The 27,346-nt window shown below is 36.7% G+C and overlaps 1 protein-coding gene across 1 annotated transcript in view; it reads left to right on the forward strand.

Moving 5' to 3' along the window:
* Positions 1-27,346, forward strand: part of ITFG1 (integrin alpha FG-GAP repeat containing 1) — a 324,431-nt gene that overhangs the window by 89,867 nt on the left and 207,218 nt on the right. Inside the window, exon 7 of the mRNA XM_059152027.1 lies at positions 12,646-12,707. Within this exon, the coding sequence (XP_059008010.1) occupies positions 12,646-12,707 (62 nt within the window). The remainder of the gene's footprint in view (positions 1-12,645; positions 12,708-27,346) is intronic.

A 27,346-nucleotide genomic window follows, 5' to 3' on the forward strand; every position in this document is an offset into this window, starting at 1 on the left:
CATTTTGTATGCTAAACTGTCCTGCCTGTGGATTTACAAAAGGAATAATCTACTAAGCTTTTCTGACCATATGTATTGCATTTGCAGTTTGCTCTGATGTAGCCATGGTCAGAGATACCAACAGGTGCTACTCATAAATTTTAGAGCATTCATTACCTTGATTGAGTCATGCCACTTGAGAAATAAATTACTGTCAAGTTGAATTTGGTTTTAAATGTCTAGCCACTATTTTTGTGAGCAAAACTAAGGTTCCTTCTCTAACCCAAATCCCCTGAGTATGAGCCCATCATGTTGGAAAATTAAGAATTCTCTTAAAAATGAAACAACTCAGGAGACAGAAATGCATAAAAGATACAGTTAAAGCCCTTTAACAGTCCTTTAACATCAGTGGAGACTGACTTTTTTTATTTCTGCTATTTTTTTTTAAATTTCTGCTTTACTCATAAGTCTATACATAAGGGTTGCTCTTTTTTTTGTTGTTTTTAAGTTTTTATTTAAATTCCACTAAGTTAATGGGATGCCTGGTGGCTCAGTTGGTTAAGTGTCTGCCTTTGGCTCAGTTCATGATCCCAGGGTCCTGGGATTGAATCCACATCAGGCTCCTTGCTCAGCAGGGAGCCTGTTTCTGCCCCTGCCTGCCATTTCTCCTGCTTGTTCTCTCTCTCTCTCTCTGACAAATAAATAGATAAAATATTTAATATAAACAAATAAATGAAGAAATAGGTATTTCACTTAATTAACATAAAATATAATACTGGTTTCAGGAGTAGAATTTAATGATTGATCACTTACATACAACACCCATTGCTGTCTCAACAAGTACCTTCCTTAATACCCACCACCCATTTAACCCATGACCCACTCACTTCCTTCCAGTAACCCTCAGTTTGTTGTCTTTGGTTTACCTCTCTTTTCCCCCATATGGTTCATCTGTTTTGTTTCTTGAATTAAACATGAGTGAAACCATATAATATTTTTCTGACTTATTTTGCTTAGTGCAATATACTATAGTTCTATCAATATCATTGCAAATGACAAGATTTCATTCTTTTTTAATGACTGAGTAATATTCCATTGCATATATATGATGTGTGTGTGTGTTCAGATATAGATGCATAGATAGATAGATAGATAGATATCACAACTTCATTATCCATTCCTTAGTCTATGGACATCTAGGCTCTCTCCGTAGTTTGGCTATTGTTGATAATGTTCTATAAACATCAGGGTGCATGTGCCCCTTCAAATCAGTATGTTTGTATCCTTTGAGCAAATATCTAGTAGCGCAGTTGCTGGATTGTAGAATAGTTCTGTTTTTAACTTTTGAGGAACCTCCATACTGTTTTCCAGAGAGACTACACCAATTTGCGTTTCCACCAACAGTGTAAGAGGGTTCCCATTTCTCTGCAATCTTGCCAACATCTGTTGTTTTCCTGGACATGCAATCTTTTTATTCAAAGGAAATAAGTACTCAAAAATCCAACATGCCATGTTAGTGCTATGTAGGTAGCTTTTGAACAAATGGCAAGTATAATATCTTTATAAATTTATAAGTAAGACATAAGGGGACATGGTAATAAAGGATCAGAATTTTGGAATGAAAGCATCTAATGGAAATAGGTGACCTTATTGTAAAAACCAAATGGATGTGACCTTATTGTATAAACCAAATCGAGGCAGACTGACTTGACTGCCCTGAGAAAAAAACATCAGGGCAAATGCAGTTCTAAAATTTGTGTTATAAAATCTTCATTCAAGTAAATTTACTTACTGAGAGCTGATAGAAAATATGAAAATCTTAGTAGTGATTAATGCCAAGTTCCTGTTCTCCTGTTCTTTCCATCATTAAATATTATCATCTCTAATGAATTCTTTACCTTCTGGAACATAGAAGACTCTTATAGAAAATGAAGTGTCTTCTCATATTGGAATTTTTTTTTTTTTTTTTTTAAAGATTTTATTTATTTACTTGAGAGAGAAACAGTGAGAGAGAGCATGAACGAGGAGAAGGTCAGAGAGAGAAGCAGACTCCCCATGGAGCTGGGAGTCCGATGCGGGACTCGATCCCAGGACTCCAGGATCATGACCTGAGCCGAAGGCAGTCGTCCAACCAACTGAGCCACCCAGGCGTCCCTCTCATATTGGAATTTTGAATCATAATGCCTGTTCACCCATCAAAACATTACAAGGTTAAAAACATTAAAACTGCAAATTCCCCAAGGTTCTCTAAGACTCTAACCTCTTAGGAATAGAGGAAATATGTGACTTAAATTGAAAGATAAATATAAAACAGTAGAATTCAAAATACTGCTAAGACTTTGAAGATCATTAATTTATTTTGATGATTGATTACATTTCTCTAAAAGTTCATATAAGTTCTGAAAATAAATTTCCTATAGTAAAAATGTAAGTAAAATATATCCATTCTTTATTTGTTAATAATCCTCATCAAATGGAAATTATAATTCCCTTAAACATTCAATTTTAGGGTCATACTAGGCCCCCCTCATCATTTGCTGCCAGCAGCCTATTATTTAGAGTTTATTGTTTTCACCTGAGATTCTCATATTCCTACACAATCTGAGATAAATCCAGTCTTTTTTCCCCTTACAACAAAAGAACTTCTGATAATGGTTTGACTGATGAGAGAAGGTGTGTGTTGAAGTTGTTTCTTGTTTACCCAGGATTGAGGGCTTTCAGTCTTAAAATGTGTGCCTGTGGACCAGAGTATGATGTCTTAAGTCTCTCTGTACCTTGTGTACAGTCTCTTATGTTTGAGGTAGTCAGAGCTCTCTGCTAAGTATAGTGAATCTTCAGCTGGAGCCCAGTGCTTCGTGATAGGAAAAAGAAAGGAAGGGGAAGTCTAGATAGAAGGGTATAACTTAAAACCTGAAATCTAGGGGCACCTGGGTGGCTCAGTCTGTTGAGCGTCCAACTCTTGATTTCAGCTCAGGTCATGATCTCAGGATCATGGAATCGAGCCCTGCATTGGGCTCCATACTCAGCACAGAGTCTTCTTGTCCCTCTCCCTTTGTTCCTCCCCCTGCTTATGTTCTCACTCTCTATCTCTAAAATAAATAATTAAAAGTCTTTAAAAAATGAAATTGAAAAATGATTCCTAGAAATTTATACTTCTTCCTTAAACTTTGCTTTGTGAATGGAGATCCATTTAAACAGATTCCTCATATGTTATTAAATTTAATTCATTTGTACAGAATATGATTTGGGACTATTATTTGAAATAGGAATATAAGAAATAGGGTTGGTTCTCTGCCCACAGATATGTAAGCAAAGCAGTAGTATATCAGATGTTTCAATCTAGTACCTGTGGCTAAAACTGGAGCCTCTGCAGAAATGTTTTTGGTTTTTTGCCCTTCCTGCTTAACATATTTTGAATTAGATTTCAGTATTTTTAAAATATAATTTTTCATATTTAAAAACCATATTTCCATAATAGTAATTGCCTGAGGCTAATTAGTTGATGTCTTCATTAGTCAGTGATCAGATCTTGTGGCTTCATCTAGCTCTACTACCTACCATCTCATCCATCCTGAGATTCGTGGTCAGTTTTTGTGCTCTGTAACTTTTTATTGTTTGATCATCTTCATTGTACCAGGACCCATTAACTTATTTAAGTTGGAGCCTCATGCCTTACAGTCTGTGTGTTGATGACCTCTGAACCAGAGTGCAGTTAAACTGCCACTGAGAAGGGGAAGAGCTCATTTGTCTTCACAATTTCAGCTGCCATGTTGACTTCAATGTGCTTTTTTATGAACAAATGGAAGCAGGGGGAAGATATTTTTATTCTACATACTTATGCTCATCTTCACTAATATAACCAGACCTAAGAAAGACTGGACAGTACTAAAGAACAGATATAGAGTAGGTGTTCTATAGTACAGATGTAAACATGAGCTTGGCATGTCCTCTGTTCTCAAGATTAAAGCAGCACAAACTGTGATACTGCTTTGAACCATTTTTTGTGGAAATACCTGAAGCTTCCATAAAATACTGAAAAAGTCTTATGAACTCTGTTTTTCCAAATGGACCATAATATTTACTCCCTTGGAAGTACAGTAACTTTCATCATTCAAGGAGAATTTCTTCATGCAGGAACTCCAAATGACATGATGAATACTTTTTAAAAACTTCCATCAAAATATTTTTTCAAACAGCAAGATGTCACACTGAAAGAATGCAGTGCTGGAAATTATAGTTTTTAACCTCTTCCTTCCTACATAGTATATCAAAAGGATGTTAAGTGCCCATTACTATCTAACTTTAAACTTTGATCACAATCATAAAGCCTTGTTTGCATTTTTCCTAATGTGGTATAGTTAGCTTCCAATTTTAGTTTTTAAGACTCCTAAGTGGGCTTCCTTTTGATGCCAACTTTAACCAGAAGATTTTTCGCTTGAAGGGAAGGCTGTGCAGCGCTTGGCAGTATTTAAAAATGCAGTAGCTTAATCCTTTCAAACTATGAATGGAAATAATTGAAGCAATACCATTTAATGTTTTTGTGTACACTTACTCAACACTTACTCTTATATTTTCTGGGGAAGAAACTGCATGTGCATTGAATAGTTTCACTTTTTTACTTGTTATAAGATTTTAATGAAAAGGAATTTCATTGGGTTTGGGGCTTATATCCTGAATTTTTCACTAACTCATGATCTTTTGTTAAGGATTATTTCTTCAAGTAAATACCAGTGATCTCAGCCATCATCATACTGTATTTCTGTTAGCATTTTAAAAAATTAGTTGTTAAGACAGGAAGAATAAACCCATATCCAGTGTGTGGTCTGCTCCTGTAAAGTGAATTGCTACCTCTTCTAGCATGTAAGGTATCCAGTGTAAAAACCTTGACCCCAACCCCAGGTATTTTTTCTACCCCACCCTACACCTCATTCTCCCTGCCTCCATCTTGTTCAAGCAATCTCAGAATATAGTCTCATGCATATTCTCCTGGCCCCCGCCACTACATGTTAGCTAGGTCCTGGACTTAATTCAGGCTATAGTTCCTTTTTCCCTTATGTGTACATCACATCCCTGGCTAGATTATTTTGTAACTTAACCCCACTTTGTGGTCTAGTAGCCAGGAGAGAATATGAGACAAACTATAGGAACTTGGAAGCATGTTTTCCAATGGGAGCAGAATCCTCTCCCTCATCTTTAAACAAGAGAGCACTAGCCTTTAGGGAAAACATCATGTTCAAACAGGAGTGAATACCAGCCTATAACAGTGAAAACTGGGCCACTTATGCAAGCTTTGAGGACTCAAGTGAATCTGAGGGCTAAAGACTTCAGGTTCATCACCCAGATGTTCCTAATTCATGAGTCAGGTATCATTCTTTCCAAACTAGGGCCCTGACGTTAGCATACCAGACCAGCTTAGGTTGAGAATTCAACCTTCTTTGGAGATCTTCTATTCCTTTTTTTTTTTTTTTTTTAAGTATTCCAAGATTCATTGTTTATGCACCACACCCAGTGCTCCACACAATACGTGCCCTCCTTAATGCCCACCACCAGGCTCATACATCCCCCATCCCCTCCCTAGTGTTTCTAGATCACTAATTCGATCTTCTGCCTTGGTTACCCTAGCTGTTAGAGTATTTAGATTGGACTGGATCTCACTGATATCATTTTTAACTTCTGCCAGGTCAGCTCTCACTTCTGTCCTTAGAAATTCTATGTTGTCACTAATGGTTTTCTCCAACCTATCCATTGCCTGGATAATTGTTACCCTAAATTCCCTTTCCAACATACTATTGATGTCCATATCCAATAGTTCTGATGGAGAGGGCACAGTCTGAATTTTTCCTCTGTTGGGTGTTCCTCCTTCTAGTAATTTTGGTGAGAAGTGGTTGAGGGGATGTATAGCTGAACATATCAACCACGACCTAGGCAATATCCACCTGGAAAGTTTCAGAGCAATCGGAAGTCACAACCAAAAGGAAAGAAAAGGGAGAGAGAAAAATAGGAAAAAAATAAAATAAAAAACCAGAAAACCCAGCTAGAATGAGCCCTGAAAGTAAGATCTGTACGGTATGTAAACGAAAACGAACAAACAGAAAGACCAACAAAAGTAAAATACAAGAAAAAAAAAAGCCAAAATGAATCCCAAGAATAAGATTTATATAGTACAAAAAAAAAAAAAAAAAAAGCACAGAAACACTAACAGAAGAATAAGATGAGAAGATGGTTATAAACCCTCCATGTGGGCAGGCATGGAAGGTTAATTCAGTTCTTCTTGGGTGAGTCTTTTTATCTTTGTTAAAGGACTCTACTTTCCAGAGATACAGGGAAATTAAAACTGGTTTATAGATAGGGATAGTATTGAAGAGGGAAAAGGACTACCTTGAAGCTTATATCTATATGTATTAAAGAAAAAAAGAAAAGAAAAAGAAACAGGGATATATATGAAAAAAGTTCAAGTTAAAATGTTATTATGGAATACATTGTATTAAACCTCATTTGTAATGGTAAGCAGGTTAAAAAAATTAAAAGAACAAGAATCGTGAGAATGAATTTAAAAAAAAAAAGAAAAGAAAGAAAACTTGTATTTGTGAAAAATACAGGTTTGGGGGCAATACCAGGAGCTTAATATATTGTTTTCCCCTGGTGTTGGGGTTTTACAATTTTATGGGGACACTGTGGTGGTTGTCCTCTCATTCTTTTGGCTTTCCCCCTGTTGTTTTTCGGTCACTCTTGCTTGGGCTGCTTTGCCCTGCCCCTTATCAAGGGGCTTGGCTCTTTGGAAACCTGTTTTTCAGGCTTTTGTTCTTTGGTGACTTTTTGTGGCTTTTCTGGGATTTAATGGAAAGCTGACTCCACTGAGACCTCCACCTCATAGAGAAACCTCAGTCTGCTCTCTTTTGGGTGGTCCAGAATACACAGACTCTCCCTCTGCAAACTCCACTGAACACCACAGGCTCCCACAGGCATTGCGCACCCCTTGGCCACCTTCTCAGTGGTCAGTGGTTGCCCAAGACCCCCGGTTGTCTCTGCATTCCTGTGCCATGAGAACTGAGTGATATTGGTCTAGGCGAGTCTGAGCCCAGGTGGATACCATTGCCAGACTGCTGTCTGGAATCCATGCCCATGCCCAGTGTGCTACACCCCATGGAGGCACAGGTTGGGGAAGGCTGCAGGCCGACATATCCCAACCTGAGACTGCACCGAGTTCTCTCAGGCATGAGCTGGGTATGCTCAGACCCCAGGATCGCATAGGTCTTGGAAGGCTGCGGGCCAGAGACCACAGGCTGGCATTCACACCGGGCTCTCTCAGGCTCCAGCCAACAGCAGTGCACCCAGCCCAGCAGTGATGCAAGTGCAGAATGCTGTGGGCTCAGAGACCACAGAGGCCTCACCCGGCTCTCTCTGGCATAGATATGATCACCGGTCGTGACTGTCGTGGGACCCTGGATTTAGGTCTGTGCCCATGGCCACCCAATTCTACCAGTTGCCCTTTAAGATCTATTGTGCTTTTTGAGTGCTTTTAACAAGTCTCCAAGTTAATACTGGTCCCCAACCACAGGGCACTTTAATATTGGGGTATTACTTTACAATGGGTCACTTCTGGTGGCTCCCTCCCCTTCAGTTTATCCTCTGATATCAGTCTCAGTATTCCCTCTCCATGTTACCTCTCCACTGATGTCTTCCGCCCTGTAGAGATCCAGAAGTGTATAATCTTAGATCTCAGGCTGATTTCATGGGTGTTCAGAGTGTTCTGGTAGATATTTAGCTTACTTTAGGGGATCAGTTGAAACAAATCCTGGTCTTAGTCTTCAGCTCATTTTTGCCCTCCTACTACAGGAGATGAGAACCTCTTTAGATGCTACTCAAGAGGCCCTCTTGGTTTCACACATGGCTTTTACTTTCTCGTCAGTCATGCTTAGTATTTGTGTCTCTCCTCTGTTTCTTCAGGTAAGCTTAACAATAGCCATCCAATTTCACTGTCTTTATAGTCAGTGTTTATCTCATATTTCTCAAAAAGCCTGAAATACCACACCCACTAGTGTATTCCCTTCCACCAAAATACCATCCCAATAATACTAGTAAAAGATAGTATGGCCATCTGTTCACTCTTTAACCCCAGTGAAAAAATCCTTATTAGCAGTCTCTTTTGAGGTGATTCAACTTCAAAATCTTAGTATTTGCTTTCTTAGGTCACTTCTGGTATCAACAGTTGTAGATTGCATTTTCTGAGAAGTAGACTTTGAAATAGAAACTAGTGTGCAAGAAGTTTTAGGGAGTGCTCTTATAGTCAGTACTACTGGAGGAAATGGGAAGGAAGCAGAATTGGGCTATGATTTAGTGTCAAATAAAAACCTCACCAGACCTTGGTCTTCTGAATGCCTTGTGGTGTGGCCCTGCAGAGTTTTCCTGAGTGATGGTGGTGGGGGTCTAGACTTTATTTCTCTGAACTGACCAGTTATTGAATGCAGCCTAGTGTAGAAAGGGATGCAACCTTTGGCAAAGCAATTCTTTTCACCTAGAGCTGTTCCAGAAAGGGCAACTGCGTAGGGCTGTCTGCCAGCCGCATTTCCAGTAAGCAAAAGAATAAGTCTTTTATGCAGAAGGGATCTGGGTGGCATGTCACAGCATCTGTTACAGTTTCATTGGGTACATTTCCTTCCATTATATTATGTGAATGAATTACTCTTACCCATGTAGGAGGTGAGAAGTTGGTTGCTTTATTGACTTTTTTTCCTAGCTTATTTAATTTCATTTCTTTATTTCATTCTCATTTCATTCAAAGTCAGAGGCATGATTTCATCTTGAATTGTTGATTATTAATTGTCTCTATTTCTCTACAAAATGAATCATTTATTTTTCCTATAACCTTTTTTTGCATAATTGAATAGTGAAATGAATTTTTTTAATCTATTTTACAAGATACTTCCAATCCCTCATCAAAATTTACTGTATTTCAAAATCTTAATATAATAGCTCATGAAGCTATGAAAATGGAATCAGCAAACGTGGTTATAGTTGTTAAATTTTCAAACTGTGAATGGAAGAGCAGAAAGCTCATGATTTATCACCTTTTATGCAAATGTATTGAGACTAGTGCAGTGCCATCAGAAAAAAACACTTTGTGTTGTTTTTCTATGAAGGGTAATAGATTGCTGGTAACCACCCACCCCTCCCTTCTAACTGTCTCTGCTTGGTCATTTGTGGTAACAAAAGAGCTCTTCCAATCCTACAAAGCTAACTGGCTTATCAGGCAATGAGCCTGTGAGCCCTTGTCAGAAAGATGCCCCCTCCTGTCTTCTCAAATGCGTTCAGAATTTCAACACTGTAAATGTTTTCAGTTTGAACAAATTCACCTGTATTGTGTAATAATAGTGTAATTATCCGCTTTACTTCTGTCAAATAGCTCAGAGCTTGCACTGACATGGTTGTACGTGATTCTTAGAAATCTCTATGGCTCTTAATACCTAATCACTTTCTTATGCTGATTACTCACATTTTCCTTTTTTTTTTAATTTTTTTTTAAATTGTGTTATGTTAGTCACCATACAGTACATCATTAGTCTTTTTTTTTAAAGACTTTTTTTAATCAATTTTTTTTATTTGTATAAACATATAATGTATTTTTATCCCCAGGGGTACAAGTATGTGAATCGCCAGGTTTACACACTTCACAGCACTCACCATAGCACATAGCCTCCCCAATGTCCATAACCCCACCCGCCTTTCCCAGCGCCCCTCCTCCCAGCAATCCTCAGTTTGTTTGTGAGATTAGGAGTCACTTATGGTTTGTCTCCCTCCAAATCCCATCTTGTTTCATTTATTCTTTTCCTACACCCCAAAGCCCCCACATTGCATCTCCACTTCCTCATATCAGGGAGATAATATGATAGTTGTCTTTCTCTGCTTGACTTATTTCACTAAGCACAATACCCTCTAGTTCCATCCATGTCATCACAAATGGCAAGATTTCATTTCTTTTGATGGCTGCATAGTATTCCGTTGTGTATATGTACCACATCTTCTTGATCCATTCATCTTTTGATGGACATCTAGGTTCTTTCCATAGTTTGGCTATTGTGGACCTTGCTGCTATAAACATTCGGGTGCACGTGCCCCTTCAGATCACTACATTTGTATCTTTAGGGTAAATACCCAGTAGTGCAATTGCTGGGTCATGGGGTAGCTCTATTTTCAACTTTCTGAGGAACCTCCATGCTGTTTTCCAGAGCAGTTGCACCAGCTTGCATTCCCACCAACAGTGTAGGAGGGTTCCCCTTTCTCCGCATCCTCGCCAGCATCTGTCATTTCCTGACTTGTTAATTTTAGCCATTGTGATTGGTGTGAGGTGGTATCTCATTGTGGTTTTGATTTGTATTTCCCTGATGCCAAGCATCATTAGTTTTTGATACAGTGTTCCATGATTCATTGTTTGCATGTAACCCCCAGTACTCCATGCAATCCCTGCCCTCCATAATACCCATTACCAGGCTCATATTTTCAGATAAAAATTAACAGTTTTTAAAACATTCCTAAGACAGGAGTCACTATAATCAGTCATACATATTTTGAATGAAATGCTCTAACATAAAACCCTTCTTTTCCCAAGATACCTTTTAAGGATGCAATAGAGTAACTATTTATAGATAGTTCAAGCAAATTTTCAGGAACCACTGTATATTTTATATAACTAAATACAATATATATATACATATATATACCCATAAACACACTTGCATATGTCCGTAGACATGTATATGTGTATATATGTGGGGCGTGTGTGTGTGTGTGTGTATGGTATCATTTAGTTGTAAAACAGTTATTCAAACACATTTCCAAGTACATAGAAACCACAGAGATATAAAAACCAATTAGGCATGACTCTTCCCCTCAAGAAGCTCAGGAAAGACAGATATGAAACTGGAATATCATAGGATCTTGTAATCATGCCAATTGAGATACCATAGTGGAATAACAATGAAGGGAAAGCTATGCCTAGGGAGAGGAAGGGCCTCAGGGACAGTGGGGACATCAGATAGCTGTGACATAAAAGGGTATTATAGAGAGTCAGTTTCTTGTGATAGAGTAGCAGGAAATGAGCATGGAAACTTAGATAAGTAGGCTTCCTCATATGGGAAGAAGAGATACTGGAAGAGAAGGAATGAGATCAGATTTGCACTTTTATTTTTTCATCATGCTAATAGCAATGTGGAGGGTATATGGGAAAAGGAGAGGATGTTGGCTATAGGTGCATCATCTCACAAATCTCAGGTATTGTTTGGGAATTTTCCTAGATGAGCATGGAAGTACAGAGTAAAGAAATTATCTTCAGGGGCTCCTGGGTGGCTCAGTGGATTAAAGCCTCTACCTTGGGCTCAGGTCATGATCTCAGGGTCCTGGGTTCGAGCCCCGCATTGGGCTCTCTGCTCAGCAGGGAGCCTACTTCCTCCTCTCTCCTCTCTCTGCCTGCCTCTCTGCCTACTTGTGATCTCTGTCTGTCAAATAAATAAATAAAATCTTAAAAAAAAAAGAAAGAAATTATCTTCATAAAAGACTTCAAAAAGACAGGGAAAGCATCCTTAGTGTGGTAAAAATAAATCAAGAGATTTCTGATATATTGAAAGAAAGAATAGTTTCACTTACTTGGAATCAGGAGTTTAACTACAACTAATTGTAACAGAGAAGAAATTACTTAGCTTTCTGGGGATTCTATGAAAATTCTTATTATTATAATTATTTCATAAATGAGCTTCATTAAACTCATATGAAATCTCTACAGAAAACACATTAAAATGTGAAGGATAGTTTTCTTAAACAAATTTAATAGGACAGAAAAAATCTTTTCTTTAAAATAGTTATGGTCTGCATATCACTCTGAATAATTCCCACTTTTTAAAGCATGAAAGAGTAATGTTATTTTAATATTCTTATGAGTCAGCTCATCATTCTGAAACTATGTATTTGCTAAGTAAAATTGCCACTATGCAAATATAATAAATACTACTACTAGAATAGATTTGCATTTCACCTGGCCTTTGGATTAATAGGGTGTTAGATTTGACTGTCAACCTATTATTTTTCAACAAATTTTATTAAATATCTTACACTTTCCAATAAAATAAATTTTTTTAGTTGGACTACATGAAGACAATTCTTCCATTCAGAATTTGAAATACAATTTATTGTTCACTTAACATAAGTACTAAAGATTTTGGATGCTATGATACTGTGACTTAAAATAACACTTAAGCCATATATATATATATATATACACATATATATATGTATATATGTATATATATATATGAGATACATAAGGAAGCATAGCTCTTAGGTGAGAAAGCACAATGTGATTCTAATTTGAATATTTTGTTTAAAATATAGTGTGCTTTAAAATAAAAATGTATAAGATAAAAAAGGTTAATACACATAACTGCTCTTAAAAATAAAGAATGCTTTTGAAGGAATAATACCAAATGCTGCCTTTAAATACATTTTCCTTAGTTGTACTAGTACAGGATAATATGCTTTCTTTTCTTTGACAGGATCAAGCTCCTTAAAAATAATTTAAAATATGTTTAAGTACAACTCTATTAATAACTGTTTTTCTTCCTGTTTTAAATGTATACATCAGTAACAAAACTTACCATTCTATTATTTTCCTTCTAGATTTATTCCTCACGACATTGTCTGCCTCTAGTACCTTCCAGTTTGAGATATGGGAAAATGTGGTAAGAAATCTTTTCTTTGAAACATTTTTAAATGATGGCTTTCAGTAAAAAGCACACAATTTTAGAAAATAAAATGAAAGTAATCACTTGGTCGGTTGGTTTCAACAATAAATAGAACAACTTTAAGAGCCTTTGGTTGCATTGCTGCATTCAAACTGCTGAATATTGCTAAAGGAAATGATTCATTCAGCATCAATTCCTCTGCAGGTTTTTAGGCATGACTGCCAATTAAACCAATCAGTCTGCCCTAATGTGAATGTTAACAGGGCCCCTGCTAGGCTGTCAGCTGTTGAGAGAGGTTACTGTCATTTAATTTGTCAGCATGATGGTTTATTGAAGAAAACCCTTTTTAAAAGACTAATTTTTCCTTCTTGCCTTCAGGCTTATATAAAGAAAATAAGAACAACATGCACTAAACTTACTGCCAACTTGACCAGAATTAAGGAGTCTTTCCCAGTATGTGTATATTTTAATGGCAAACTGAAGATCTCCAAACTGATGTGATTTTATTTTATTTTACTTTTAGCTTGGCATAGACTGTATTAAATATTAATTAGTGAAGAATAGAACACTCCAAATCTTAAAATTGAATTTCAGGCTGCATTGTAGAGGACAGGAGTTGAGGACAGGCCAAATTGGCCAACTGACTGACACTGATCAAATAAAGGTCAAGTTTTAAACCTCATGTTCCTCCTGTGCAAAATGGGAATAAGAGTGCTTCGTATGTTTATGAAAATTAAATGAAATAATGTGTGCAAAGTGCCAAGCACACAGTAGACACTTAACAAATTTTAATTTTAGATCTCTTGATATCCCGTCTATTTAATACAGATGAAAAATAAGCAGATCTCAAAAATTTATCATGCAGTTTGTGGAAGGAAATTCATTATCAGGCATCTCTTAAAGTATAGTCAGTGATGTTGGTCATGACTCAAATTTTTTTCACAGAAAGAAACTCAGTTGAGTGGAAAAGCTATGTATAGACAAGATTAGGGCTTTTAAGTATGACTTCTACAGCAAACAATTTTATCCTTTTTTTTTTTTTTTTTTTAATATGAGAAATGGGAGATAGACAAACCAGAAAGATTTATTTTTGTCTACTTTTTTAAAAGTGTAATTATATTAGTTTTACTGATAATAGAAATATGATTGTCATATACTTAATAATTATTGTAAATTAAATCTCCCCTTGCTGGGGGACCTTTGTTTTTAGGTGACCTTGGAAACAGTACCAAGAAAAATCAACCATTTTGACTAATCTCTATCCACCTGGAGGATAAAAAAATCTCATTACATATAAATATAAGGTGTATATAAAATTATTAAGTACTTTTAAGTGTATGATGTCCTCTCAGCCTAGGCTGATTTTCTTTTTCCCTAGCTTAGATTATTATTTTTTTATTTAAATATAATTAACATGCAGTGTTATTTTAGTTTCAGGTATACAGTATCATGAATTCATGAATCAGCAGCTCTATACAATACTAAGTACTCATCAGGATAACTGTGCTTTTTTTTTTTTTTTTTTTTTTTTTTAGGATAACGGTACTCTTAATTACCTTTATCTGTTTCACTCATCCCTACACCCACCTCCCCTCTGGCAAATACTATTTTCTTCTCTGTATTTAAGAGGCTGTTTTATTTGTCTCTGTTTCTTTGTGTGTATTTGTTCATTTTGTTCTTAAATCCACATATGAGTAAAATCATTTGAAATTTGGCTTTCTGATTTATTTCACTTAACCTTATACCCCCTAGAGTCATCCATGTATTGCAAATGGCAAGATCTCATTCATTTTTATGGCTGATTAATAGTCCATTGTGTATATATACCACATCTTCTTTATCTATCTATGAATGGATCCTTGGTTGCTTCCATATCTTGGCTATTGTAAATAACACTGCAATAAACATAGGGGTGTTTCTATCTTTTCAAATTAGTGTTTTTGTTTTCTTTGGGTTGATACAAAGTAATGGAATCTTTGGATCATATGGTAATTCAGTTTTTAATATTTTGAGGAACTTACATGCTGTTTTCCACAGAGGCCCCACCAATTTGCATTTCAGTCAATACACAGAGGGTTCCTTTTTTCCACATCCTTGCCAACACTTGTTACACTTATTTCTTATGTTTTTGATTTAAGCCATTCTAACAGATATGAAGTGGTATCTAATAGCAGTTTTCATTTCTGTGATGATTAGTTATGTTCAACATCTTTCCAAGTATCTGTTGGCCATCTATGTCTTTGGAAAAATGTCTTTACAGGCCCTTTGCCCATTTTTTAATCAAATTATCTGGGTTTTTGGTGTTGAGTTATGTAAGTTATTTATATATTTTGGATATTAACCCCTTATTGAATATCATTTGCAAAGACCTTCTCCTGTTCAGAAGGTTGCCTTTTGTTTTGGTGATGGTTTCCTTTACTGTGCAAAGATTTTTCTTTTGGTATAGTCTCAGTAGTTTAATGTTGCTTTTGTCTCTTGTTTCTCTAGACATACCTAGAAAACTGTTGGTGCAGTCAGTGTCAAGGCAATTACTGCCTGTTTTCTTTTCGGGAGTCTTATGGTTTCAGGTCTCACATTTAAGTCCTTAATCTATTTTGGGTTTATTTTTCTATATGGTGTAAGAAGGTGGTTCAGTTTCACTCTTTTTGCATGTAGCTGCACAGTTTATGTAGTACCATTTGTTGAGGAGACTTTTTCCCATTGTGTATTCTTTCCTCCTTTTTCATAGATTCACCATATACATGTGAGTCTATTTCTGGGCTGTATTCTGTCCCATTGATCAATGTGCCTATTTTTCTGCCAGTGTCATACTGTTTTGATTACTATAGCTTTGTACTATATTTTGAAATCTGCAGTTGTGATACCTCCAGGTTTCCTCTTCTTTCTCAAAATTGCTTTTGCTATTTGGAGTCTTTTGTGGTTCCATACAAATTTTAAGATAGTTTGTTCTAGTTCTGTGTAAAATGTTTTTTGTATTTTGATAGATTTCTTTGGGTAGTATAGACATTATGACAATATTCTTTCTTCCAATCCATGAACATGGAGTATCTTTCCATTTGTTTATGTCATCATCAGTTTCTTTCCCCAGCATTTTATAGTTTTCAGAGTATGGGTTACTTACCCTCTTGGTTAAGTATATTCCTGGTATTTATTGCTTTTTGTGCAGTTGTAAATGGGATTGTTTTCTTAACTTCTGCTGCTATTTCATTATTAGAGTATAGAAATGCAAGATTTCTGTATATTAATTTTGTATCCTGTAACTTTACTGTTTTCATTTATCAGTTCTAGTAGTTTTATGGTACACTTTGTGTGTGTGTGTGTGTGTGTGTATGTGTGTGTGTTTGTGTATATATATATACGTATATGTATATATATATAAAATCATGGCATCTGCAAATAGTGAAAGTTTTACTTCTTCCTTACCAGTGGATGCCTTTTATTTCTTTTTCTTGTCTTACTGCTGTGGCTAAGATTTCCAGTACTATGTTGAATAAAAGTAATTACTGGACATATTTTATTATTCCTGATCTTAGAGAAAAAGCTCAGTGTTTCACCATTGTGTGTGATAATAGCCAGGGTTTTTCATATATATGGCCTTTATTATGTTGAGGTATGTTTCCTCTAAAACTACTGTGTTAGAGTTTTTATCATGAATAGATATTGTAAATTCTCAAATGCTCTTTCTGCATTTGATGATATGACCACATGGTTTTTATCCTTTCTCTTGTTAATTTGATATATCATATTGATTGATTTGCATATATTGAACCACCTCTGCATCCCTGGAATAAATCCCCTTAATCAAGGTGAACGATTTTTTATGTTGTGTTGGATTCATTTTGCTAATATTTTGTAGAGGATTTTTTTGCATCTTTGTTCATCAGAGTTATTGTCCTATAATTTTTATCTTTTGTACTTTCTTTGGTTTTATTATGGGTAATGCTGGCTTCATAGAATGAATTGAGTGGCTTTCCTTCATCTTCTTTTTTTTTTTTTTTAAATTTTGAGCTATTGAATAGGTAGTAGTAACTCTTCTTTTAACGTTTGGTAGAATTCACCTATGAAGCCATTTGGTCCTGGACTTTTGTTTATTGGGAGTTTTTTGAAAACTTCTTAAATTTCACTACTGGTAATCAGTTTGGTCAGTATTTCTATTTCTGATTCAAATTTGGGATGTTACAGTTTTCTAGGAATTTATCTATTTCTTCTAGGTTCAATTTGTTGGCATATAATTCTTCATAATATTTCCCTATAATCCTTTGTATTTCTGTGCTATTCATTGTTATTTCTCCTCTTTCATTTCTGATTTTGTTTATTTGAGTTCTCTATTTTTCAGGAGTGGGTTGCTTTTTGGATGAGTCTGGCTAAGGGTTTATCAGTTTTGGTTGATCTTTTCAATAAACCAGCTTTGAGTCATTGATCTTTCTGTTCTTGTTTTTGCTTTTTCTGTATTTCACTTATTTCTGTTCTAGTCTTTGTTATTTCTTTACTTCTACTGGTTTTGGACATTAGTTGTTCCTTTTTCCAGCTCCTGAGGTGTAAACTTATGTTGTTTATTTGAGATTTTTCTTGTTTCTTGAGACTTCTGTTGTTATAAACGTCCCTCTTAGGACCACTTTTGCAGTATCCCAAAGATTTTGTATCATTCTATTTTCGTGTTCATTTGTCTGCGTGTATTTTTTTATTTTCTCTTTGATTTCTTCCTTGACCCATTCATTGTTTAGTATCATGTTATGTAGTTTCCATGTATTTGTCTTCTTTCCAAATTCTTTCTTGTGACTTATTTCTAGTTTAATATTGTTGAGGTCAGAAAATATACATGATATGATTTCAGTCTTTTTGAATTTATTGAGACTTGTTTAATGACCCAATGTGTGATCCAATCTGGAGAGTGTTCCATGTGCCCTTGAAAAGAAAGAGTATTCCTCGTCCTTTTGGGTGAAATGTTCTGAATATATATCTGTTCAGTCCATTTGGTCCATTATATCATTCAAAGCTATTGTTTCTTTGTTGATTTTCTGTCTGGGTGATCTATCCATTGATGTAAGTGGGATATTAAAGTTCCCCATTATTATATTCCTGTTGATTTTTCCTTTATGTCTGTCAATAGTTGTTTTATATATTTAGCTTCTACCATGTTGGGTGCATAAATATTTACGATTGTTAGATCCTCTTGTTGGATTGTTTCCTTTGTCATTATGTAGTGTCCTTCTTTGTTTCTTAAATGGTCTTTGCCTTTAATGTCTCTTTTATTAGATATAAGTATTGATTGCAACCCCAGCTTTCTTTTCACTTGCATTTACATGGTAAATGTTTTTCTGTCCCTTCTCTTTCTGTCTGAATGTGTTTTTAGGTCTGAAATGATTATCCTACAGGCAACATATAGATGCATCTTGCCTTTCTTTCTTTCTTTTTTTTTTTTTTAATATTTAATTTTTTTTATAAACATATATTTTTATCCCCAGGGGTACAGGTCTGTGAATCACCAGGTTTACACACTTCACAGCACTCACCAAAGCACATACCTTCCCCAATGTCCATAATCCCACCCCCTTCTCCCAAACCCCCTCCCGCCCAGCAACCCTCAGTTTGTTTTGTGAGATCAAGAGTCACTTATGGTTTGTCTCCCTCCAAATCCCATCTTGTTTCATTTATTCTTCTCCTACCCACTTAAAACCCCATGTTGCATCATCACTTCCTCATATCAGGGAGATCATATGATAGTTGTCTTTCTCTGCTTGACTTATTTCGCTAAGCATGATATGCTCTAGTTCCATCCATGTTGTCGCAAATGGCAAGATTTCATTTCTTTTGATGGCTGCATAGTATTCCATTGTGTATATATACCACATCTTCTTGATCCATTCATCTGTTCATAGGTTCTTTCCATAGTTTGGCTATTGTGGACATTGCTGTATAAAATTCGGGTGCATTTGCCCCTTTGGATCACTACGTTTGTATCTTTAGGGTAAATACCCAATAGTGCAATTGCTGGGTCATAGGGCAGTTCTATTTTCAACATTTTGAGGAACCTCCATGCTGTTTTCCAGAGTGGCTGCACCAGCTTGCATTCCCACCAACAGTGTAGGAGGGTTCCCCTTTCTCCACATCCTCGCCAGCATCTGTCATTTCCTGACTTGTTGATTTTAGCCATTCTGACTGGTGTGAGGTGATATCGCATTGTGGTTTTGATTTGTATTTCCCTGATGCCGAGTGATATGGAGCACTTTTTCATGTGTCTGTTGGCCATCTGGATGTCTTCTTTGCAGAAATGTCTGTTCATGTCCTCTGCCCATTTCTTGATTGGATTATTTGTTCTTTGGGTGTTGAGTTTGCTAAGTTCTTTATAGATTCTGGACACTAGTCCTTTATCTGATATGTCCTTTGCAAATACCTTCTCCCATTCTGTCAGTTGTCTTTTGATTTTGTTAACTGTTTCCTTTGCTGTGCAAAAGCTTTTGATCTTGATGAAATCCCAATAATTCATTTTTGCCCTTGCTTCCCTTGCCTTTGGCGTTGTTCCTAGGAAGATGTTGCTGCGGCTGAGGTCGAAGAGGTTGCTGCCTGTGTTCTCCTCAAGGATTTTGATGAATTCCTTTCGCACATTGAGGTCCTTCATCCATTTGGAGTCTATTTTTGTGTGTGGTGTAAGGAAATGGTCCAATTTCATTTTTCTGCATGTGGCTGTCCAATTTTCCCAGCACCATTTATTGAAGAGGCTGTCTTTTTTCCATTAGACATTCTTTCCTGCTTTGTCGAAGATGAGTTGACCGTAGAGTTGAGGGTCTATTTCTGGGCTCTCTATTCTGTTCCATTGATCTATGTGTCTGTTTTTGTGCCAGTACCATGCTGTCTTGATGATGACAGCTTTGTAGTAGAGCTTGAAGTCTGGAATTCTGATGCCACCAACGTTGGCTTTCTTTTTCAATATCCCTTTGGCTATTCGAGGTCTTTTCTGGTTCCATATAAATTTTAGCATTATTTGTTCCATTTCTTTGAAAAAGATGGATGGTACTTTGATAGGAATTGCATTAAATGTGTAGATTGCTTTAGGTAGCATAGACATTTTCACAATATTTATTCTTCCAATCCAGGAGCATGGAACATTTTTCCATTTCTTTGTGTCTTCCTCAATTTCTTTCATGAGTACTTTATAGTTTTCTGAGTATAGATTCTGTGTCTCTTTGGTTAGGTTTATTCCTAGGTATCTTATGGTTTTGGATGCAATTGTAAATGGGATTGACTCCTTAATATCTCTTTCTTCTGTCTTGCTGTTGGTGTAGAGAAATGCAACTGATTTCTGTGCATTGATTTTATATCCTGACACTTTACTGAATTCCTGTATAAGTTCTAGCAGTTTTGGAGTGGAGTCTTTTGGGTTTTCCACATATAGTATCATATCATCTGCGAAGAGTGATAATTTGACTTCTTCTTTGCCGATTTGGATGCCTTTAATTTCCTTTTGTTGTCTGATTGCTGAGGCTAGGACCTCTAGTACTATGTTGAATAGCAGTGGTGATAATGGACATCCCTGCCGTGTTCCTGACCTTAGCGGAAAAGCTTTCAGTTTTTCTCCATTGAAAATGATATTTGCGGTGGGTTTTTCATAGATGGCTTTGATGATATTGAGGTATGCGCCCTCTATCCCTACACTTTGAAGAGTTTTGATCAGGAAGGGATGTTGTACTTTGTCAAATGCTTTTTCAGCATCTATTGAGAGTATCATATGGTTCTTGTTCTTTCTTTTATTGATGTGTTGTATCACATTGACTGATTTGCGGATGTTGAACCAACCTTGCAGCCCTGGAATAAATCCCACTTGGTCGTGGTGAATAATCCCTTTAATGTACTGTTGAATCCTATTGGCTAGTATTTTGTTGAGTATTTTCGCATCTGTGTTCATCAAGGATATCGGTCTATAGCTCTCTTTTTTGGTGGGATCCTTGTCTGGTTTTGGGATCAAGGTGATGCTGGCCTCATAAAAGGAGTTTGGAAGTTTTCCTTCCATTTCTATTTTTTGGAACAGTTTCAGGAGAATAGGAATTAGTTCTTCTTTAAATGTTTGGTAGAATTCCCCCGGGAAGCCGTCTGGCCCTGGGCTTTTGTTTGTTTGGAGATTTTTAATAACTGTTTCAATCTCCTTACTGGTTATGGGTCTGTTCAGGCTTTCTATTTCTTCCTGGCTCAGTTGTGGTAGTTTATATGTTTCTAGGAATGCATCCATTTCTTCCAGATTGTCAAATTTATTGCTGTAGAGTTGCTCATAGTATGTTCTTATAATAGTTTGTATTTCTTTGGTGTTAGTTGTGATCTCTCCTCTTTCATTCATGATTTTATTTATTTGGGTCCTTTCTCTTTTCTTTTGATAAGTCGGGCCAGGGGTTTATCAATTTTATTAATTCTTTCAAAGAACCAGCTCCTAGTTTCGTTGATCTGTTCTATTGTTTTTTTGGTTTCTATTTCATTGATTTCTGCTCTGATCTTTATGATTTCTCTTCTCCTGCTGGGCTTAGGGTTTCTTTCTTGTTCTTTCTCCAGCTCCTTTAGGTGTAGGGTTAGGTTGTGTACCTGAGACCTTTCTTGTTTCTTGAGAAAGGCTTGTACCGCTATATATTTTCCTCTCAGGACTGCCTTTGTTGTGTCCCATAGATTTTGAACCGTTGTATTTTCATTATCATTTGTTTCCATGATTTTTTTCAATTCTTCTTTAATTTCCCGCTTGACCCATTCATTCTTTAGAAGGATGCTGTTTAGTCTCCATGTATTTGGGTTCTTTTCAAACTTCCTTTTGTGGTTGAGTTTTAGCTTCAGAGCATTGTGGTCTGAAAATATGTAGGGAATGATCCCAATCTTTTGATACCGGTTGAGTCCTGATTTAGGACCGAGGATGTGATCTATTCTGGAGAATGTTCCATGTGCACTAGAGAAGAATGTGTATTCTGTTGCTTTGGGATGAAATGTTCTGAATATATCTGTGATGTCCATCTGGTCCAGTGTGTCGTTTAAGGCCTTTATTTCCTTGCTGATCTTTTGCTTGGATGATCTGTCCATTTCAGTGAGGGGAGTGTTAAAGTCCCCTACGATTATTGTAGTATTGTTTATGTGTTTCTTTGATTTTGTTATTAATTGGTTTATATAGTTGGCTGCTCCCACGTTGTTGGCATAGATACTTAAAATTGTTAAATCTTCTTGTTGGACAGACCCTTTGAGTATGATATAGTGTCCTTCCTCATCTCTTATTATAGTCTTTGGCTTAAAATCTAATTGATCGGATATAAGGATTGCAACTCCTGCTTTCTTCTGATGTCCATTGGCATGGTAAATTCTTTACCACCCCCTCACTTTAAATCTGGAGGTTTCTTCGGGCTTAAAATGAGTTTCTTGGAGGCAACATATAGATGGGTTTTGTTTTTTTATCCAATCTGATACCCTGTGTCTTTTGACAGGGGCATTTAGCCCATTCACATTCAGGGTAACTATTGAGAGATATGAATTTAGTGCCATTGTATTGCCTGTAAGGTGACTGTTACTGTATATGGTCTCTGTTCCTTTCTGATCTACCACTTGTAGGCTCTCTCTTTGCTTAGAGGACCCCTTTCAATATTTCCTGTAGAGCTGGTTTGGTGTTTGCAAATTCTTTCAGTTTTTGTTTGTCCTGGAAGCTTTTAATCTCTCCTTCTATTTTCAATGATAGCCTAGCTGGATATAGTATTCTTGGCTGCATGTTTTTCTCGTTTAGTGCTCTGAAAATATCATGCCAGCTCTTTCTGGCCTGCCAGGTCTCTGTGGATAAGTCAGCTGCCAATCTAATATTTTTACCATTGTATGTTACAGACTTCTTTTCCCGGGCTGCTTTCAGGATTTTCTCTTTGTCACTGAGACTTGTAAATTTTACTATTAGGTGACGGGGTGTCGGCCTATTCTTATTGATTTTGAGGGGCGTTCTCTGAATCTCCTGAATTTTGATGCTCGTTCCCTTTGCCATATTGGGGAAATTCTCCCCAATAATTCTCTCCAGTATACCTTCTGCTCCCCTCTCTCTTCTATTTCTGGAATCCCAATTATTCTAATGTTGTTTCGTCTTATGGTGTCACTTATCTCTCGAATTCTCCCCTCGTGGTCCAGTAGCTGTTTGTCCCTCTTTTGCTCAGCTTCTTTATTCTCTGTCATTTGGTCTTCTATATCACTAATTCTTTCTTCTGCCTCATTTATCCTAGCAGTGAGAGCCTCCATTTTTTATTGCACCTCATTAATAACTTTTTTTTTTTATTTCACCTTGGTTAGATTTTAGTTCTTTTATTTCTCCAGAAAGGGCTTTTATATCTCTCGACAGGGTTTCTCTAATATCTTCCATGCCTTTTTCGAGCCCGGCTAGAACCTTGAGAATTGTCATTCTGAACTCTAGATCTGACATATTACCGATGTCTGTATTGATTAGGTCCCTAGCCTTCGGTACTGCCTCTTGTTCTTTTTTTTGTGTTGAATTTTTCCGTCTTGTCATTTTGTCCAGATAAGAGTATATGAAGGAGCAAGTAAAATACTAAAAGGGTGGCAACAACCCCAGGAAAATATGCTTTAGCCAAATTAGAAGAGATCCCACATCGTGAGGGGAGAGAAAGGGGATAAAAAGAGGTTCAAAAAGGAAGAAAGAAAAAAAAAAGAAAAGAATTTAAAAAAAGAAAACAAATAAGAAAAATATAAAAAAGAAAATATATATATATTAGATAAACTAGTTTAAAAACGTTAAAAAAGAAAAAGGTAAAAGTTAAAAAAAAAATTTACCAGAAGGCGAGAAAAAAAAACAAAAAATGAAAATGAAAAAAATTAAATTAACTGCAAGACTAAAAAAAAAATCACAGGGAAAAAGCCATGTGTTCCGTGCTTTGCTTTCTCCTCCTCTGCAATTCTGCTGCTCTCCTTGGTATTCAAACCGCACTCCTTAGTAGGTGAACTTGGTCTCAGCTGGATTTCTTGTTGATCTTCTGGGGGAGGGGCCTGGTGTAGTGATTCTCAAGTGTCTTTGCCCCAGGCGGAATTGCACCGCCCTTACTGGGGCCGGGGTGAGTAATCCACTCAGGTTTGCTTTCAGGAGCTTTTGTTCCCTGAGCGCTTTCCGTAGAGTTCCGGAGGACGGGAATACAAATGGCAGCCTCCTGGTCTCCGGCCCGGAGGAGCCGAGAGCCCAGGGCCACACTCCTCAGTGCGCCCTCAGAGAACAGCGCCCAGTTACTCCCGTCTGCCTGACCTCCGGCCGCGCTCCGAGCTCACCGAGCCTACGACCATTTCAAGGTAACCCCGAGCTGCGAGCTTACTGTCGGCTCTGTCTCTGTAGCCGGCTTTCCCGTTCCAATACCCGCAAGCTCTGCCACACTCAGACACCCCTGATCCTTCTGTGACCCTGCGGGACCTGAGGCCACGCTGACCCCGCGTGGGCTTCCCCCGCTTTAGCCTCTGGAGCGATGTCCCTCAGCGGAACAGACTTTAAAAGTCCTGATTTTGTGTGCCGTTGCTCCGTGCTTGCCAGGAGCCAGCCCCTACCCCCGGAGTCGATCTTCCCGTTGCTTTGGCTTCACTTCTCCGCCGGTCCTACCTTTCAGAAAGTGGTTGTTTTTCTGTTTCCAGAATTGCTGTTCTTCTTCTCTTCGATCTGCCGATGGATTTGCAGGTGTTTGCAATCTTTAGATAAGCTATCTAGCTGATCTCCGGCTAGCTGAAGTAGTCTCGGCCTGCTACTTCTCCGCCATCTTGACTCCTCCCCCGCATCTTGCCTTTGTATCCATTCTGTCACCCTTTGTCTTTTATTTGAAATATTCAGTCAGATCATTTACATTCAGTATAATTATTGATAGGCACATACTTACTGCCATTTTTTTACATGTTTTTTGGTTGTTGTTGTTTTTCTTCTCTCTTCTTTTCTTGTCATCCTTTGTGATTTGATGGGTTTTTTAGTGATATGCTTAGATTACTTCCTCTTTATTTTTTGTATCTCAATTACAAATTTTTGGTTATATGATTATCATTAGGTTCATATATAACATCTTATGCATACAATAACCTGTATTAAGTTGATGGTCACTTAAGTTTGAACCCATTCTAAAAACATTACATTTTTACTCTGAAACCCACCCCATGTTTTCTGTGTATGATATCATATATTACATCCTTTTATTTTATGAATCCTTTGACTGGTCTTTATAAATATAATAGATTTTGCTGCTTTTTTCCTTTAACCTTTGTACTGCTGTTTTAAGTTATTAATCTAGTGCTTTTATTATATTTGTATTTACTTGTGAAATCTTTATTCTCATAATTTTTTTACTTCTAATTATGGCCTTTTCTCTCCACTCATAGAATTCCCTTTTAGCATTTCTTGGAAGGCTGGGTTAGTGGTGATGAACTACTTTAACTTTTGTTTGTCTAGGAAACTTTTTATCTCTTTTGTCTTCTGAATGATAACCTTGTTGGGTAGAATATTCTTGGTTGCATGTTTTTCCTTTCAGTACTTTGAATATATCATTCCACCCCCTTCTGACCTATAAAATTTCTGCTGAAAAATCAGCTGATAGCCTTATGTGGTTTCCCTTGAATGTAACTGGTTTAGATTTTTCATTTTTTGTTTGTTTGTTTGTTTTTTCTCTTGCTGCTTTTAAAATTCTCTCCTTATCAGTACTTCTTGCCATTTTAATTATGTGCCATGGTGTGGACTTCTTTTCATTGATTTTGTTTGGGCGTCTCTGTGTGTCCTGAATCTGGATGTCTGTTTTCTTCCCTGAATTAAAGATGTTGTCAGCTGTTACTTCTTCAAACAAATTTTCTGCCCCTTTGTTTCTTCTCCTTCTGGGATCCCTATAATGCAAATGTTATTACAGTTGATTATATCACTGAGTTCCCTAAGTCTACTTCCATTTTTATTATTCTTTTTTTTCTTTGCTTTCCATTGGTTGCATTCCATTACTCTGTCTTCCAGGTTGCTAACCCATTCTCCTCCCTTTTCTAATCTTCTACTGATTCCCTCTAGTACATTTTTAATTTGTTATTGAGTTCATTCTCTTTAAATGGTTTCATTGTATATTTTCAATCTCTTGTCTCACTGAAATTCTACACTCTTTTCTCAAGTCCACTAAATAGCTTTGTGATCATTACTTTGAATTCTTTATGTGTACTGCTTATCTTAATTCATTTAGCTTTTTTGCTGTGGTTTTGTTTTGGTCTTTCATTCGAAAAATATTCCCCTGTTTTCCTGATTGTCTAACTCTCTGTTGTTACATATTAAGGAAGTTGGGTTTGTCTCATCTTGAAAGTAGTGGCAGCCTGCTGAATAAAACATAGTAAAGCAATGTAGTAGGAGAAAAATCATCAAGAAGAGACCAGATTTAGATCTGATCCTTTTTATTATTGTTGACTTTAAAGAAAGTTAATAAATTGGCTATTGGACAATAGAGACTAAGGGTTGTTCTTGCTGCAAAACAGCTGGATCAGTAAGATACCCATGTTAACAATTAAAAAAAACACTGGTACAAATTAAGAGAAATGTAAACTCAATTACTTCAGATAAAGTATAGGTTTTATAAAATGGAGGATTATTTCAGTTAGAGATTGGGGAAAGAATTTGTAGTATTCACTATTAGCCAAAAAAAACCCTTGAAATCCTATTAGGTACTAGAACTAGAGCATCAGCAAATCTTGTTAGAATGCAGTTGTCCACACAGTCCCATGAATGTACTCTAGGAGGCAGAAAAGTTAAGAGAGTTTATATGCCAAAAGGGCTAAGATGTGAGTGTGGGGAACTCCGACTGGTTTGATGAGACATACAAACCTCATGCTACAAGTAGCTCAAAGACAGAGCAATTGCTTCCATTTGGTCTACTTAGGATCATCAGGGAGGACTTCAAGAATGATGTGGTATTTGAAGTGGCCAGTATAAATGAGCAGGATATTAATGGTTGGAAGTGACAAAAAGTGGCAAGTGACAAAAGTGGGCAAGGAAGTACAGGGGAAACTCAGAACATATTCAGAGAATAGAATGTGGCTGGTTTGGGCCAGAGCATGAAAAGATACTGAAAAGTTAGATTAGAAGAATTGGTTTAGGTAAGATCAGCAGAAGTCTTGACTTCTAAACTAAGTCATTTGACCTTTTAAGTATTTACTGAGAAACTTTTAAATGTTTTAGGACTGAAGGTGAGATGAAAAGAGCTTTCATTATTACAGTTATCTTGCTATTCCATATCAGATAAGTTTGCATGGAAAATCTAGAGGCAGAGAGATAATTTAAGTAGAATTTACTATAACCTAGAAAAAAGATGAATGATTAAAGGACTAAAGTATCAAAAGTGGCCTACAAAGGATAAATGTTAGAGAGAAAGACCATTAATGAATGGTTAACTTGTGTTTTCTATTAGTGACTAGTAACAAATAAGATGAATGAAATACCTGATTTGAGGCAGGGAAAACATTATTTCAGATAAGAGACATATCAAGGAGGTGGTAAGAATTGTTAACTAGAACTCAAAGAAGAGACTAAATAAGTGTCACAAAGGGGAGTAGCTAGGACAAGAATGGCAAAGTCATTGGGCTTTACCCATCACCCTTTATGCCAGAATTCCATCTTGGCATTATTACCATTTGAGACCAGATAA

This window comes from Mustela lutreola, chromosome 16 (assembly GCF_030435805.1).
Source record: "Mustela lutreola isolate mMusLut2 chromosome 16, mMusLut2.pri, whole genome shotgun sequence".
Classification (NCBI taxonomy): domain Eukaryota; kingdom Metazoa; phylum Chordata; class Mammalia; order Carnivora; family Mustelidae; genus Mustela; species Mustela lutreola.